Source organism: Miniopterus natalensis, chromosome 2, assembly GCF_054644295.1.
Source record: "Miniopterus natalensis isolate mMinNat1 chromosome 2, mMinNat1.hap1, whole genome shotgun sequence".
Classification (NCBI taxonomy): domain Eukaryota; kingdom Metazoa; phylum Chordata; class Mammalia; order Chiroptera; family Miniopteridae; genus Miniopterus; species Miniopterus natalensis.
The window spans coordinates 131,662,347-131,675,848 of NC_142082.1; the positions used below are offsets into that span (position 1 = coordinate 131,662,347).

The 13,502-nt window shown below is 44.3% G+C and overlaps 1 protein-coding gene across 5 annotated transcripts in view; it reads right to left on the reverse strand.

Annotated features, from left to right (window-relative positions):
* Positions 1–1,397: 1,397 nt before the first annotated feature.
* Positions 1,398–13,502, reverse strand: part of TBC1D30 (TBC1 domain family member 30) — a 64,220-nt gene continuing 52,115 nt past the window's right edge. Inside the window, exons 10-16 of one of the 5 annotated variants that reach the window (XM_087813878.1) lie at positions 12,731–12,787; positions 11,405–11,407; positions 9,281–9,393; positions 8,186–8,325; positions 5,039–5,246; positions 4,876–4,934; positions 1,398–2,179 (exon numbers count right to left, since the gene is read on the reverse strand). In XM_087813878.1, the coding sequence (XP_087670004.1) occupies positions 1,398–2,179; positions 4,876–4,934; positions 5,039–5,246; positions 8,186–8,325; positions 9,281–9,393; positions 11,405–11,407; positions 12,731–12,787 (1,362 nt within the window). Of the gene's footprint in view, positions 2,180–4,875; positions 4,935–5,035; positions 5,247–8,185; positions 8,326–9,280; positions 9,394–11,404; positions 11,408–12,730; positions 12,788–13,502 lie in introns of all 5 variants that reach the window. The other 4 variants (XM_087813879.1, XM_087813877.1, XM_087813880.1 and 1 more) reach the window with 4 other exon arrangements.

Genomic DNA, 13,502 nt, shown 5'->3' on the forward strand with positions numbered 1-13,502 from the left:
AAGGGGATTGAGGAGTGAGCCTTCAGTTTAGCCAAATGACAGCTGCATGTAGCAGTTTTTAAAATGCACTATCTGTTAAGGTAAAAAGGGTCGAGCTGGTTTTGTGAGCCCACCACCGGACTGCAAAGAGCTGGAGAAAGGCCCTTGGAGTCAGGAGGGAGTGCAGCGCATGGCTTCCCAGTCATGGTTTGTAGAAACTTTGTAGCCAATGCATCTGTGTGCAAAGAGCATGAAACCCGCCTATTGCAGGAGGAAATGTGGCTAAGTCGCGCTGAGTGCCGGCAGTATTTACCTAGAGTATCTGAAGTGCTACTTCACCTCTCTGAGGCTCAGTTCCCATCTGCATAGTGGCAATAACAGGTCTGTCTCTGACCTGCTGAGACAGGGGGAGGAGTGGGGGAGACAGTGCTAGAAAGCACGGAGGCCTTCTCCAGAGAAAGGCAGTGTTCAAGTAACAAAGTATTCAGAGTATTCCAATCAAAAGAAGCACAAAATTCAAGTAACGGAGTTGCAGGTGCTATGTTCTGGCTTCTGAGCTGAGCCTGGCTCCATCTGCCGTGGAGAGCTGGTGGTTCGAGGGGGGGGGGGGGCAGGACAAGCTGCACGTGGGGCCCATACGCCATCCCACCACCGAGGACCAAAACGCTCAAGAGAAAACGAATCTTGGGGAAAGCTTAGTGGAATTAGCAAGCTGTTCGGGCAGTTGCCGAGTGCATATCCCATTGGTGTTCTCCACATAAGATCTTCAAGTGAGTGAATGACCTAAATTTCAACGGAGAAGAGCTTTCTTCATTTTGCAGGTAGAAATAGGAAGTGAGGGAAAGGCTATGTAGATTTTCCTCCTACACTTGAGCATAAGAATAAAAAAACAATTTGAGACCGGCTGAAAGAAACCACTGAAGGAAAACTCACACGCGCAAACATTCCCCCAATGGGGGATGAAGAGGAAAATCGGGAAGTTTTTTTGCAACTAAGAAACTTACTTTGTACAGTTTCTGTCCTAGCAGGCAAGTGGTGCATGCGCGAGTACCAATAACACCCAAAGGACTGGAAGGTTTGGGAACCCCAAGGCCCTCAGAATAGGAAAAGAAGGGCTAACAGTCTAGATACATAGTCTTTTTGAAACAGCTGACAATGAAAAACTGGAAAAACTTCACATTTTAAAACCACAATATTTATTTCACCACAAGAACCCATGGTATCAATTACCCGTGGATGGGAAACATCCCTCATCTAGTTCCCATGATGAATCTTCCGGTTTCCGTTTTTACGGATGCGGCCCGTCTCCGAGCCTGTCCACTCATTTTCCCGGGACAGCTGAAATTCTTTTGGTGGCATTTAGCTGGAACCCTTGTACCGCCATGAAAAGGTGAATCTCGATACAACGTTTCTGGGAATCATCGCTTCTTCGTGCTACTATTTCCTCCGCCAGATTTGCTGAAGCTCCTGCTCATGTGAGGAAAGTGCACAGTCGGGGTTCTCTCGGTAGGACCATAGAGCCCCAGATTCCTGGCAGTGGCGGACTTCCGCAGCGGCTTGACGCTGGGAAAGGGGCTGAAGACGGGAGTTTTGGGGTGGCTGCCCTGGGGAGGTCTGCCGGTGGCTTTGTTCTCTCCAGGCGCCTCGGGCTGCTCCGGGACGTGCCGCTGGCAGGGCAGGTGCCCCTGGGGCTCGGTGTCGGCAGCAGAGTCCCTTTGGTTCAGTTCCAAGGCTTCTAACTTCACCTGGACCATAGAGACGTCGGCATCTCCAAACTCGGGCTCCGGAGACTGGCCTTCGACTGTCCTCCCCCTGCGGCCTTCAGCGCTGACACCTTCTCCTCGGGCTGTCCCTGCCCCCCTGGGGGAAAATGCGTCGGCTGCCCCTGGGTGGTCAGCCCTGCAGCCCTCATTCTGTTCTTCTATGAGCCCGACGGTGTCCCCGCAGCCCAGCTGACTCTTGGTCCTCGTCGTGGTCTTTCTGTGGACTCGAATGTGAGTTCGCCACGGAGAGTTGAGCTTCGTCCTGAGGTCTTCGTAGGGGACAGGAGACGATGTGCCTCCCGTGTGCCCGGGGATGTGAATGACGGCGCTCTTGGCAGCTCTGTCGGACACTTTCATCTTCTTCCCTAAAAGAAGGTGGTTTATAACTGGAGAGTTGTTTACCTGAGACGGGAGGATGCTGGTCACCGGTCCTTTGTCTGAAAGAAACATTGAAAGGCTCTGTGAAATGTACCACAAAGAAACACGTCCCTCAGGTGACAGGAGGCACGCAGAGACTGCCCCCGGACCCCTTCCCAGGTATTCCCCGGGGGCTGGCAGAGACATGTGACTGAAGGCAGCAGAAACGGAATTCAAACCGAGAGCGTGGGGTGCCGAGTCCCTCCTCTTCAAAGGGGGGCAGAGACTCGGATCCCTCGTGACTAAGGAGAGCCCTAATGATTTTGGGGCGGGGAGCTTTTGTCTCTGAGAACCAACCTCAGAGAGCTTCTATCTGGGAAATTTTGAGGATTTTTTTAGAATAATGAACCAAACACTATGGCCACACAGACTATCAGCAGCTGGCTTCTGAGAGGCAGGAAACAAACGCATTGCGAATTATGAAGACAGTCAGCAGGATGAAGAGCTGGTAAAAAAAATGCAGCGAAATCACAGGGATCTGACGTCTGGTCCTGGGTGTGGAAAACCACTGTGTCCTCAATGAGAACTGGAAAACCATCAAAGGCTTTGTTCTGCTGGAGGGCACTGCTGATAGTATTACTGTCCCCCTCCTGTGGCCATCGCTGGGCCCCTATTCCGATGAAGCTTAAACACATGTGGCCCGAGACGGCGCAGCAGCAAGTAGGAGGAGTAGGGAGAAGGTTCCACTCTCTCTGCGTGAACAACCTTCCCTCTGACGTCCACGTCACCTGGCTGATTCTCCTACACGCCTCGACCGCTGTCGTCTACCTCTGGTCACAGCCTAAACCTTACCAGCCAGGTCCACCTGACATGGGATGTACTCAACTCTGATATTCTTCTCTTGGGCTCTTCCAGCTCTCAGCCTCTCATGTGAACTCTACCTGGTGCGAGAGACAACTTCTTGTCTATCTCTGGCCACTGACATCCCTCCTCTGACAGACGCATGGCTGACCACCTGGACCATTGCCTCGCCAGTCACCACACGTTCCAGGCATCCCTCTCCCTTTGTCACACACGCCTGGAAAACCCCAGCCCTGGACCCACAATCCACATTCTCTCTTTTCGAACACGGGGCTGCCAAGGCTGCGAAGGGAAAAACCACACGGCCATGTGGACTGACAGCCCTTTGAATTCATAACTCCCTGTTTTGTCAGGTGCTCAAGGCTGCTGATCGATCTTTTTCTTTCGCTCCCCCATTCCTTTCTATGGCCTATCCAAGTCTTCATTACTCTTTAAGCTCCCACCCAACCCCCCAACTTACTCCCAAGAAAACAACCTTTCCTCCAATTTCTCCATGAAAACAGAAGCGATCAGGTCTGAAAGACCTCACCTTCCTGCCCTCCGTAACCCAGGGAGCTGGTACTGCTAATCCTATCCTATGCCATCTCCTCTAAAACCTTCGACTCAGTGTGTGAGCCCCACCCAGCAGCACTGGCATCACCTAACAGCTGTCGGAAAATGCATAACCTCAGCCCCCCTTAAACCTACTGAAACACTCTTCATGTTAACAGATCCCAAGGTGACTCCTATGCACAGGAGAGTGTGAGAAGCAATGCTCTAGAGCTGTCCTTTGAGCAATAATCTCTCCCTAAAAAGAGCCAAATAAACCATGATTAAGAGTAGGGGTTGGCAAACTCTTACTGTAAAGGGCCAGATTATACATATTTTAACCTCTGTGGTGTAAAATCAGTCATAGACAATACGTAAACAATGGTCATGCCTGTATTCCAATAAAACTTTATTTATAAAAACAGGCAGCAAGAAGGGTTTGGCCTACAGACCATAGTGTGCAGACCCCTGAAGAGAGAACAGGTGGTGGGCTGAGTCGGCACCCAGTGGGGATGGTTCACTGTCTCACCCAGAGATTTATACAGTCCTGTTGAAAAAGGTCTATAGAAAACAGGATTCCAGCCCCGGCCGGACCGCTCACAACAGCTCTATAACCCCAGGCAATGGCTATGCCTTCCTGAACCACCGCTTCCTCATCTTTTAAAAGAAGAGGATGCCTGCCCTTGTCTTCCTCACAGATTTGCTTTAAGGACCAAATGAGGACGTGCATGTACCAATGCTCTGAAAATTGCAGTGCTGCAGTTGTTAGTTTCCTTTGTGATTGCTTTCTTTATGATTCAGGATAAAGTACAAATCTTCAAGAAGTCACCCACCCTCCCTGAGAAGTGGAAGGTAAATTCAGTTTTTGGTGCAAGATCAGTCACATGCTCACCAGCTTCTTAAAAACATGTCAGATTTATATACTGGTAAATTCCAGACGGGTATCATTAGAATTTCACTTAGAACAAGACAAACCGGTTCCAAAATCAGCATATATTAAACAACAAAGCAGACTGTTCCCTGGGATTTTTGGAATTAAAAAGAAAAAGAAAAGAAGCTTAACAATCCTTGGAAAAAGAGATTTCCACCTGCATTACAATTGTGTTCATCTCGGCAGTGGCCCAGGACACGGCTCACCCATCAGCGAGGCTCACGGGTGGCCTTTTCCTTTTTCTCGGATCACAACATCTGTTATATTACCTCCTAAATGACCAGTGGATAACTAACTTCCTAGTGCACAGATTGCTAAATTCTATTTTCAAATGCCTGGAAATTTCAGAGTCAACAGCTCCAAAGTGCCTCAAGTGCAAGGATTGCTTGGCTTTGCAACCTTGTAATCATTTGTAAACCCTTCTCCACAAGCACAGAGGAAAGATGTGTTCAACACCATCAATCGCCTGGTGCTTGGGACTTAAGAAGAACCCATGGTCTTTTTCTTCTTTAAAGGCCGATAAGCTACAGGGAGCGGTCATTCCGAGGACGACCTAGGAATGTGTGTTCCCTCTCTCACAGGCTGCCATGAGCTGAAACGGACTGAAAGGGTCCCATTACCTGCTCTGATATACACCTGGTGGACCTGCTGCTGCTGCCTCCTTTTAATCCGGGAATACTGCCGCTTCAGAGCGTGGATGTCCGTGGTCATGCGCTCCATCATCATACTGTTGAAAGCGGCGTGGTATTCGCTTCGACAGGAATTGATTGCTCCCGGACTCAGCTCCGCAATGTTATTAGATCTCAGGCTCTGCTCTTCACTGGGTTCTGTGCTCGAGGGAAGGGAGACAAGGAGATGGTGTCAGTGGGGAACAGAACGAACGAGGGACTGATTACACGGTAACTCTAAGTAGCATCATAACCTCCAGGAAATTCTAACCCCCCCCCCATACACACACACACACACAAAATTTACACTAGAATTTGTCTAGTGCGTGTTTTAATTTGGTCCTGAAAATACTTCTGTATTTTCTTATTAGCCTAACTGTGTCTGTGAAATGAGCTGTGTGGGTTCATTGATTTTTATTACCATTTTGTTCATTATATAGACACAAGATCAACTGTTTCCAGATAAAAACCAGTTTTTTGTTTTTTTTTTGTATACTTTTTTTTTATTGACTTGAGAGAAAGAGAGAGAGAGAAACATCGATTTGTTGCTCCACTTATTAATGCATTCATTGGTTGATTCTTGTATGTGCCCTGACCCAGGACCAAACCTGCAACCTTGGTGTGTCAGGACGACACTCCAAACAACTGAGCTACCCAGCCAGGGCCTTCAGTTATTTTCTAAAATGCCCTTAAAAAATATAGCTCCAGATGTCAAGTCATTGTATAGAATTACATATAAATGTGTGAGAATTTATAAGTGATTGGTAGTTTGCAGCATTTAATCAGTCTTTAAAAGTGAGTTTTGCCCAGCCGGTATGGCTCAGTGGTTGAGTATTGATCTAGGATCAGGAGATCACAGATCAATTCCCAGTCAGGGCACATGTCCGGGTTGTAAGCTCCATCCCCAGTAGGGGGCGTGCACAAGGCAGCCAATCAATGACTCTCTCATTATTGATGTTTTTCTCTCTCTCTCTCTCTCTCCCTCTCTCCCTCTCCCTTCCTGTCTCTGAAATCAATAAAGAAAAAATTATATATATTTTAAAGTGAGTTCTTAGCCCTGGTCAGTGTGGCTCGGTTGGTTGGAGTGTCATCCCATACACTGAAAGGTTGCGGGTTTGATTCCTGATCTGGGTGTGTGCAAGAGGCAACTGATTGATGTTTGACTCTCACATCAATTTCTCTTTCTCTCTCTTTCATATCAATAAAATATCCTTGGGTGAGGATTTTTTTGTAAAGTGAGTTTTTAAGTTATACAAACAGCAACACATTCTGTGAAACTATCAAGACTTCGAATCACTCTACTACTAGAAATGCATGTTTTTATTTGTTTAACAGCCATTTCCTGACCACACACTATGTGTGTTATGTCTGGTGTGGTTTCTGTTCCTGTGACACCTACACTCACAGATTTGTCCCTTAAATAAAATTGAGATTACATCCAAGAGAGAAACAAGTACTGTGGGAAAGCATGCTCACAGGCTACACCAGCCAAGGAGGATAGACCGAGCTTCTCAAGCACAATATGCAAAACTGGCCTGGGGACCGAATAGGGACTTTGACTACTTTAATATCCACTGACAGAAAGCTAAACGTCTGATAAGTTTACTTTCTTTTTTCACTGAAAACACTTGTGCAAAAGAGAAGGAAATTAAAAGGGGACCTGCACATCTGAACTTAAGTAAAACCCACAAAAAGACTGATGATGAAATGGGAGAACGTGACCATGTCATCCTGGGGCACAGACCTGCGCAGAAAGAAAAACGGGGGGCAGGGGTGGGAGTGGGGGAATGGAACACAGACCCAGGCTTCGGAAATGCCAATTTTAAAATTTTAGAGTTAAAATCCATATTGATCCCATGGCTAGGAACCAAAAGCTGACATCCAAGCAACAGGAGAGGGTGGAAGGCATTACGAAATCAATGGGGCTCTTGTTGGGTTTACATTTTTAAACGCCTTTTAAAAAGATGAGAGGAAAGTACATACACCAAGGAACCCAAACTATGAAACAAGCTAAAACTTAAAAACAAGCTAAGGCTTAGGGAAATTACTCAAAACCAGCACTACATGAGAAGGTGGCCCCCCAACTTTGAGAAGGTGGTATAAAGTTAGCAGATGACAAACAATGCAAAGGTGTTTGATTATCTGTCTTGTTTCTGTCCCCTTTTGGCAAGGAGAAGGGTCTTCAAACTAGAAGATGTGGAATTAAATACCCTAAAGGAAGAGCTGCCACTTGGGATGGGAAGGAACGGAGTGAGAACCGTGAACTGCTTGAAAGGGTTATCAACCACGTCTGGACCACAGGAAGTCTATTCTGCACAAATGAAAAACAAACACAGCATGGCCTTCATCAGCTCAGAGCACCGCATTTTAAAAGGGGCACTGCCAAACTGCAGGACCGTTGGCAGTGAATTTATAGAACACTATGGAAGTTCTGAGAGTCATCTCTTATGAGAAATGCTTAAACGGAATTCTGAACTTGGGCCGTGGAGAAAGCGTTCGGGGACATGACGGCTGTGTCCTCGAAGACCTGAAGAGCCATACAGTCAAAGGGGGAGTAGACTCACTCTGTTTTGTTCTGAAGAGATAAACTATTAATAGAACGGGTAGATGGAGTAATCTCTTTGCAACTAGAAACCATGGGCTAAGTGGAGGAATCTAACAGAATGTCTTATGAGATATGAGTTTCTTGTCTCTCAAATTCAAGTAGAGGCCACCATAATGTTTTAGATTCAGAGGGTATTTCTACAGTGGAAGAGAAGAAGCCTGTCTCTAATGAATTCAATTAAACTCAAATAGAATGTATTAAGTATCTATTATATTCCAGGCTCTATGCTAAGGAACTGAGCATACCAACTTGAATCAGATGAGTGCAGGGCAAAGTCACCATAAAAAAAGAAGAAATCTATATTATGCATGCAACACATAACACAGAGAGATCCCACTAAATGATAAAGTAACAGAGAAGACACTTTTAATAAAGACCTTCAACAGGGGTAACCAGTTCAGGAAACAATGGCATTTATAGGATACAATAATAACAGCCGTGCTATAGCGAACCAACACATCGTGATAATCTAAATAGAGAGCCACCTTCTTACCTTTAATTTGCTTTTGGTACTTCTGCAGTTCGGGTGCCAGGAGCCCACTGAAAGGTCCAAGGCACCCCACGGCATTAGCAATGGCATCTTCGTCATCAGGGTCATTCTCTTCATCACTGTCTCTGATCTTACCATGTCGTCTTGGGAAACATAAAAAAAAAAAAAAAAATTCAAAGAGCGTGCACATCAACCTTTTGAATTTTTGTTAATCTGACAGGTAAAATAACAGAATCTTAATCTAGTTATATGCTAAATTTCTCTTAGTACAAGTGATGCTGACTTTTAAGTAAACTACCTAGTCTCATCCTTTCATCATTTTTCAGTTGGGTAGTCATTTTGTATTAATTTCTAGGAACTTTATTTATGAGAGATGTCAGTTACAAATATTTTTCTACGAATATTTTTGTGTCTGTTTATGGAGGCTGTAGTTTGTTCTGTTTTGGTTTTAGTCATACAGAAAATTATTTTTTCCCTTTATTGTTTTTTATTTTTTATTTTGAGTCAGTTATTAAGGCCTTCCCAATTCCAAAGAACTAATGACAGTCTTCCACATTTTCTTCTGCTAATGTATTATTATTTCATTTTTCCCCATTTAACTCTCTCATCTATATGGAATGTATCCTGCTGTCCGATGTGAAGGAAGACTCTAACTTACTTTCTTTCCACAGTAGGTCTCATTGGCCCAGCACCATTTACTAAATAATATACCTTTTCACTACTGGTTTGATGTGCCAAGTTTTCATAGACTGTATTCCTGTTTATTTTTGTCAATTTCTGGTCTTTGCAGTATTTTAAATTAGCTCATCTGTCTTCCATGCATCAGTTCTACATTATTTTAATTACTCAGATTTTAAATATTTGATATTTTTAAATAAGTTGTGGGGTTGATAAGTGTCCCTTCGGTTTATATTCTAATGTTCCTTGGAAAGTACACTTTTAAAAAAATCACTCTCTTGACTTTAAATCAAAACTTTAAAAAATTCAGATTTTAAGTACCAAACTACTTTTAATATATTTCTAGGGCTTAACAACTATTAAGTTACCGTAACAAATTACGGTATTCAGTCTTTTACCATAAAAACAGAGAGCCCTTACCCCGACACGGAGGCGGGTTTCACTGCAGCTGGGAAGGGTGTAATGTTGTACGTGTACTTCTCCCTCAGCTCTGCCAGCTGTGGGAAAGGGAATGGAGCCATGGAGTAAACGGTCTGAAAAACAAAAGCAAAGACGCCAGGCCTGAAACGCAGCTCCTAAATAACTATCAACCTTAGAGCGGCATTAGGAGTTGAGTGTGAAAAGGTAGATACTGCTTCTTCCACAGAGAGTGGAAAGATCCTACTTCAATATCCGCTTTAGAGAAAGACAAAAGAGTACTGATACACACGGCAGGGAGCTGTCAGACCCACCCGCAGCTGCGCCCTCCAGCCGGGAGCAAGGGCGGGCCACTCGGGCGGTCGGCCCGCCTTCCGCTCCGTTCAGGATGGGTGAGTTCAGAAAGCCACAGCTCCTTTAGTTTTTGGGTTTTTTTTAATCCTCAGCTGAGGATATATTTATTGATTTTTAGAGAGAGAGGACGAGAGAGAGAAAGAGAGAAACATCGATGTGACAGAGAAACATCAACTGATGGCGTCCTGTACACGCCCCCACGGGGATCGAACCCGCAACCTTTCCATGCACAGGACAATGTTCCAACCAGCTGAGCCACCTGCCAGGGCAGCTCCCTTACATCTTTAATAAGAAACCCACTGATGTCCTTCATACGTAGTGCTTGTTTTTCAAAGCATCAGCCTGCTGGATAAAATTAGTAGAAGATCTTGTGATCGACTGCATGCTTTCTCCCAAAACACCACCTTTTCAAATATCTGTGAATGAGCGCTAGGTGAAAATTGCTAGCTGTTTTTTTTTAAGTGACAGTGTAAAGCAGACTGTTAAAAATCTATAAATAAAAATGGGAAAAACAATGGTGCTTCATCCAGAATTTCAAAATTATGTCATTCTATCAGCAGGAAGAAGGTAATCTTATTTGCTCTCTTAACTTTTTAAAATTTAACTGCTCCAAATTTTAATTATATTATTTCTTCAATCCTTAAGGTTCTTATTCACCAGAAAACAGATGTTAATCACACTAACTTTTATTCCTCCCAGGAAGCTTTTCAAATATACTGATATTTTCTAAGGAAATATTTTAAAGGGGTATTTTCCATTTCAGCAGGACAGTTTTTCTGAAGGCTTAGAGGAGACATCTACTATTTGCATGGGTAGGAAAGGAGGGCTCTGGAAGGGGCCCAATTGTGCTGCTGTTTTACTTTATAGCTCAGAGCCACCACTGTGACAGGACACTGTAATCTGATTCTAAGCAGCCTGTATGTCTGACTGTCCCCTATAAGGGAGCCACTTATATCCCACTGTACCACCCCAAGATTCTACACAAGAAAGTGTCAGCTAAAATTCCTTCCCCTCGATTCTCCATTCTTATTATGCAAAGCTACACAGCTTATAGGGACCCCAAAGTCATCTCTAAGCCATTTTATACATTATATATTTGATTATATCCCAAAGGCTGAGATGCAGTACAAATTTACTAACGGTGAACTGTCGCCATGGAGAGAAACAGAAGGTATTTTGTGGTTCCCACTAGTCTGAGATTGGCCAGTTCCCAACCTCTCTGGGCCTTATTTTCCTCACCTGAAAAAGGAAAGGTGTGAAAGTTGGGATTGTGATTACCTTGAAAAGGAGAGAGGGGAGGGGAGGGGAGGAGAGAAGAGGGGGTGGTGAGATCAGAGAGCAGCATCCGGGGTGTTCAAATGTGTTGATGTTTTATTTCCTAAGTTAGGTGATGGGTATGTGAGTTTTGTTATATTATTTTTAATACATTTCTACACGCCTGAAAGACTTCATATAATTTCATTCTAACATGATCAGAGTGAATTCTCTCATCGTTTGATCCCACAAGGTTGCCAACAGCTCATCACCCAAGAAGCTGCCTTATTGCCAATGCAGAATTCCTTCCTCCTTGCTCCATGACCTGTCTTAGCTCCATGTACCCTTCGAGGGAAATGGATATATGTGAAGTCCTCTCCTCAGCACCCCAACTTTAGGTCCAGAGCACGGCGCCTCCACATAGGCCTCAGTCGAGCAGCACCAGCCTCTGACCACCACATACCAAGTGTGGTCCCACCGCTGGCCAAGAGTGAGCCCACCCCTCTTCACTCACAGGACCTTCTTTCCTTAACAATTTAGAAACTTGCCTCAGATATTTGAGAAACCCATGCCATTTGGATTCAAGCTTAAAAGATGAAATCATTAATGCTAGAAATGTCAAAATTTCTTCCAAATGAAGCGAGATATGTCACTGAAGAGAGTACTTAGCTGAAGGTTCACACTGTGCTTTATTTTTGTCGGTTTTATAAAATTATCAGAATTCCTTGTCTAGCCTCATGAAGGGAGTTTACAAGAAAGGAATGGAAAATACATTCTGCCCCTACTTCGCCCCATCCTGCCTCAGGGTAGATGGCCTGGGTTGTTAGCAAGCTCCTTCAGAGACCAGTCAGCGAAGGACATCCTACCAACAGAGAAGAAAATTGGTTCCACTGAGCTTTCATTTTCTAACTTTGGTCTTCCTTTCTCTATTGTCTGCTTTTAGTTAGTTCCTCAAAGATGAAGTCAGCATGCCTGAAAAAAGCTTACAGTCCTTCTGTGCATATATTCACTCGCTCACGTGAAGGTCTCACGTGTCTGAAGGCAAGATGATCCCATGACCACAGGCTTCCCTGGCACAGCACCACAGTGCTCAGGGTACCTGAGTAGGTCCAGGTTCCCAAATCTGTGAGTCAGGGATTTACAACCAATTCCAAGAAAGAAATTCTACTCACCATCTTAAAGCCAGAATGTGCTACACTAACAGAATCTTAGGGTCAGGAAAGAATTTAAACATAATTTGGTTCCATCTCCCTCCCAAGCAGGAGTTCCCTCTAAGCATCTCCCACAGATGGTCACAAAGACGCTGCCTAACACTTCCAGCACACGCTGTTGTGCAGGGCAGACGGTTTCCATTTTTGACAGCGTTAATTAATCAAATATTATCTTTCTATTGAACAAGCATCCATGTCCTTGTCATTTCCACCCACTCACCGATGGAAAACAGTCCACAGTCCAAGGGCAGATCCCGCCTGTGGCACATGAGAGCTGCCCCAGGAAACAGTCAATGATCACCTAGCACTTTAGCTTCGGTTTTTCCAAGTATCTATGAGCCCTTCTAATAATTACATCTAACTCACTTTTCTCTATATTGCCCTCAAAGAATTCATGAGAGATGTTGTCAAAAGTCGTTCTGAAATCCATGGCTGCTATGTCATTGGCATTCCCCAAATCTTTTCTTCTAACACTATAAATTATTTTAAATAGCCAATGCTAAAAAGGGGGGGAAAAAAGTGTTGAGATTTACAGGGAAGAAAAATACAGGTTCCTTTGTGTCTGGCACTTAGAACTGAAAGAAATGGGGAAAGCCAAGCAGGAAGAACCCTTCCATCTCCTCACTGAGCTCACACACAGGTCTGCATTTTTCATCGGGAGCCCTCTCAGGTTTGCAGACAGGCTGAAGGTGCCCCATAATAGGATCACAGCCATTGAATTAAATTTTTTTAAGAGTAATTACAGAAAAAGAGTGGATTGAAATGACATTCAGCATTTCTTTCCTTAATACTCTATGATGCCAAGGAAAACCAACAAATCTATTTACTATCCAAACTCCCAACACACACTTACATAGACATTTAAATTTAGGCACCACTGAAAAGAAATTCATTATTGACATACTTTTACAAGAAACATGAAAACATAAGTTGTACAAAATTAGGTTCAGTTTATCATCACCCTGATGTTTTCTTTGGCAGGGAAAAGAAAAAGAAAAAAGCTACTAAAAGGGAACCTAGTCAATCAAGCCACAGACTACATTTTCCCTGTAGGGTTCTCTCAAAGCAGGGTAATGAAGGGCTCTCTTTTCTCTTAATACCTAAGGCTGGAAATTCCTAGACAACAAAAGTGACAGTAGTATCTCAATGTATCTCATTCATTCTGGCAATGTCTGGACTTTAAGTGAAATAAAATGTTGCCTTGATCTTCTAAGGAGGATTTCAGCTTTAGAAAGACATATTTTTAATAAGGTGTAAGCGGCGCGTAGGGTGGTGGGAAATTTCACTGGGCCAGGAGTCGGGGTCTTGGGATCCAGTCCTGGGTCTGCCACTAGACAACCTAAGAAACTGGCAAGATGCTGGCTCTCCAAGTCTCAGTTTCCTCTCTGTAAAGTTCATATGTAAGC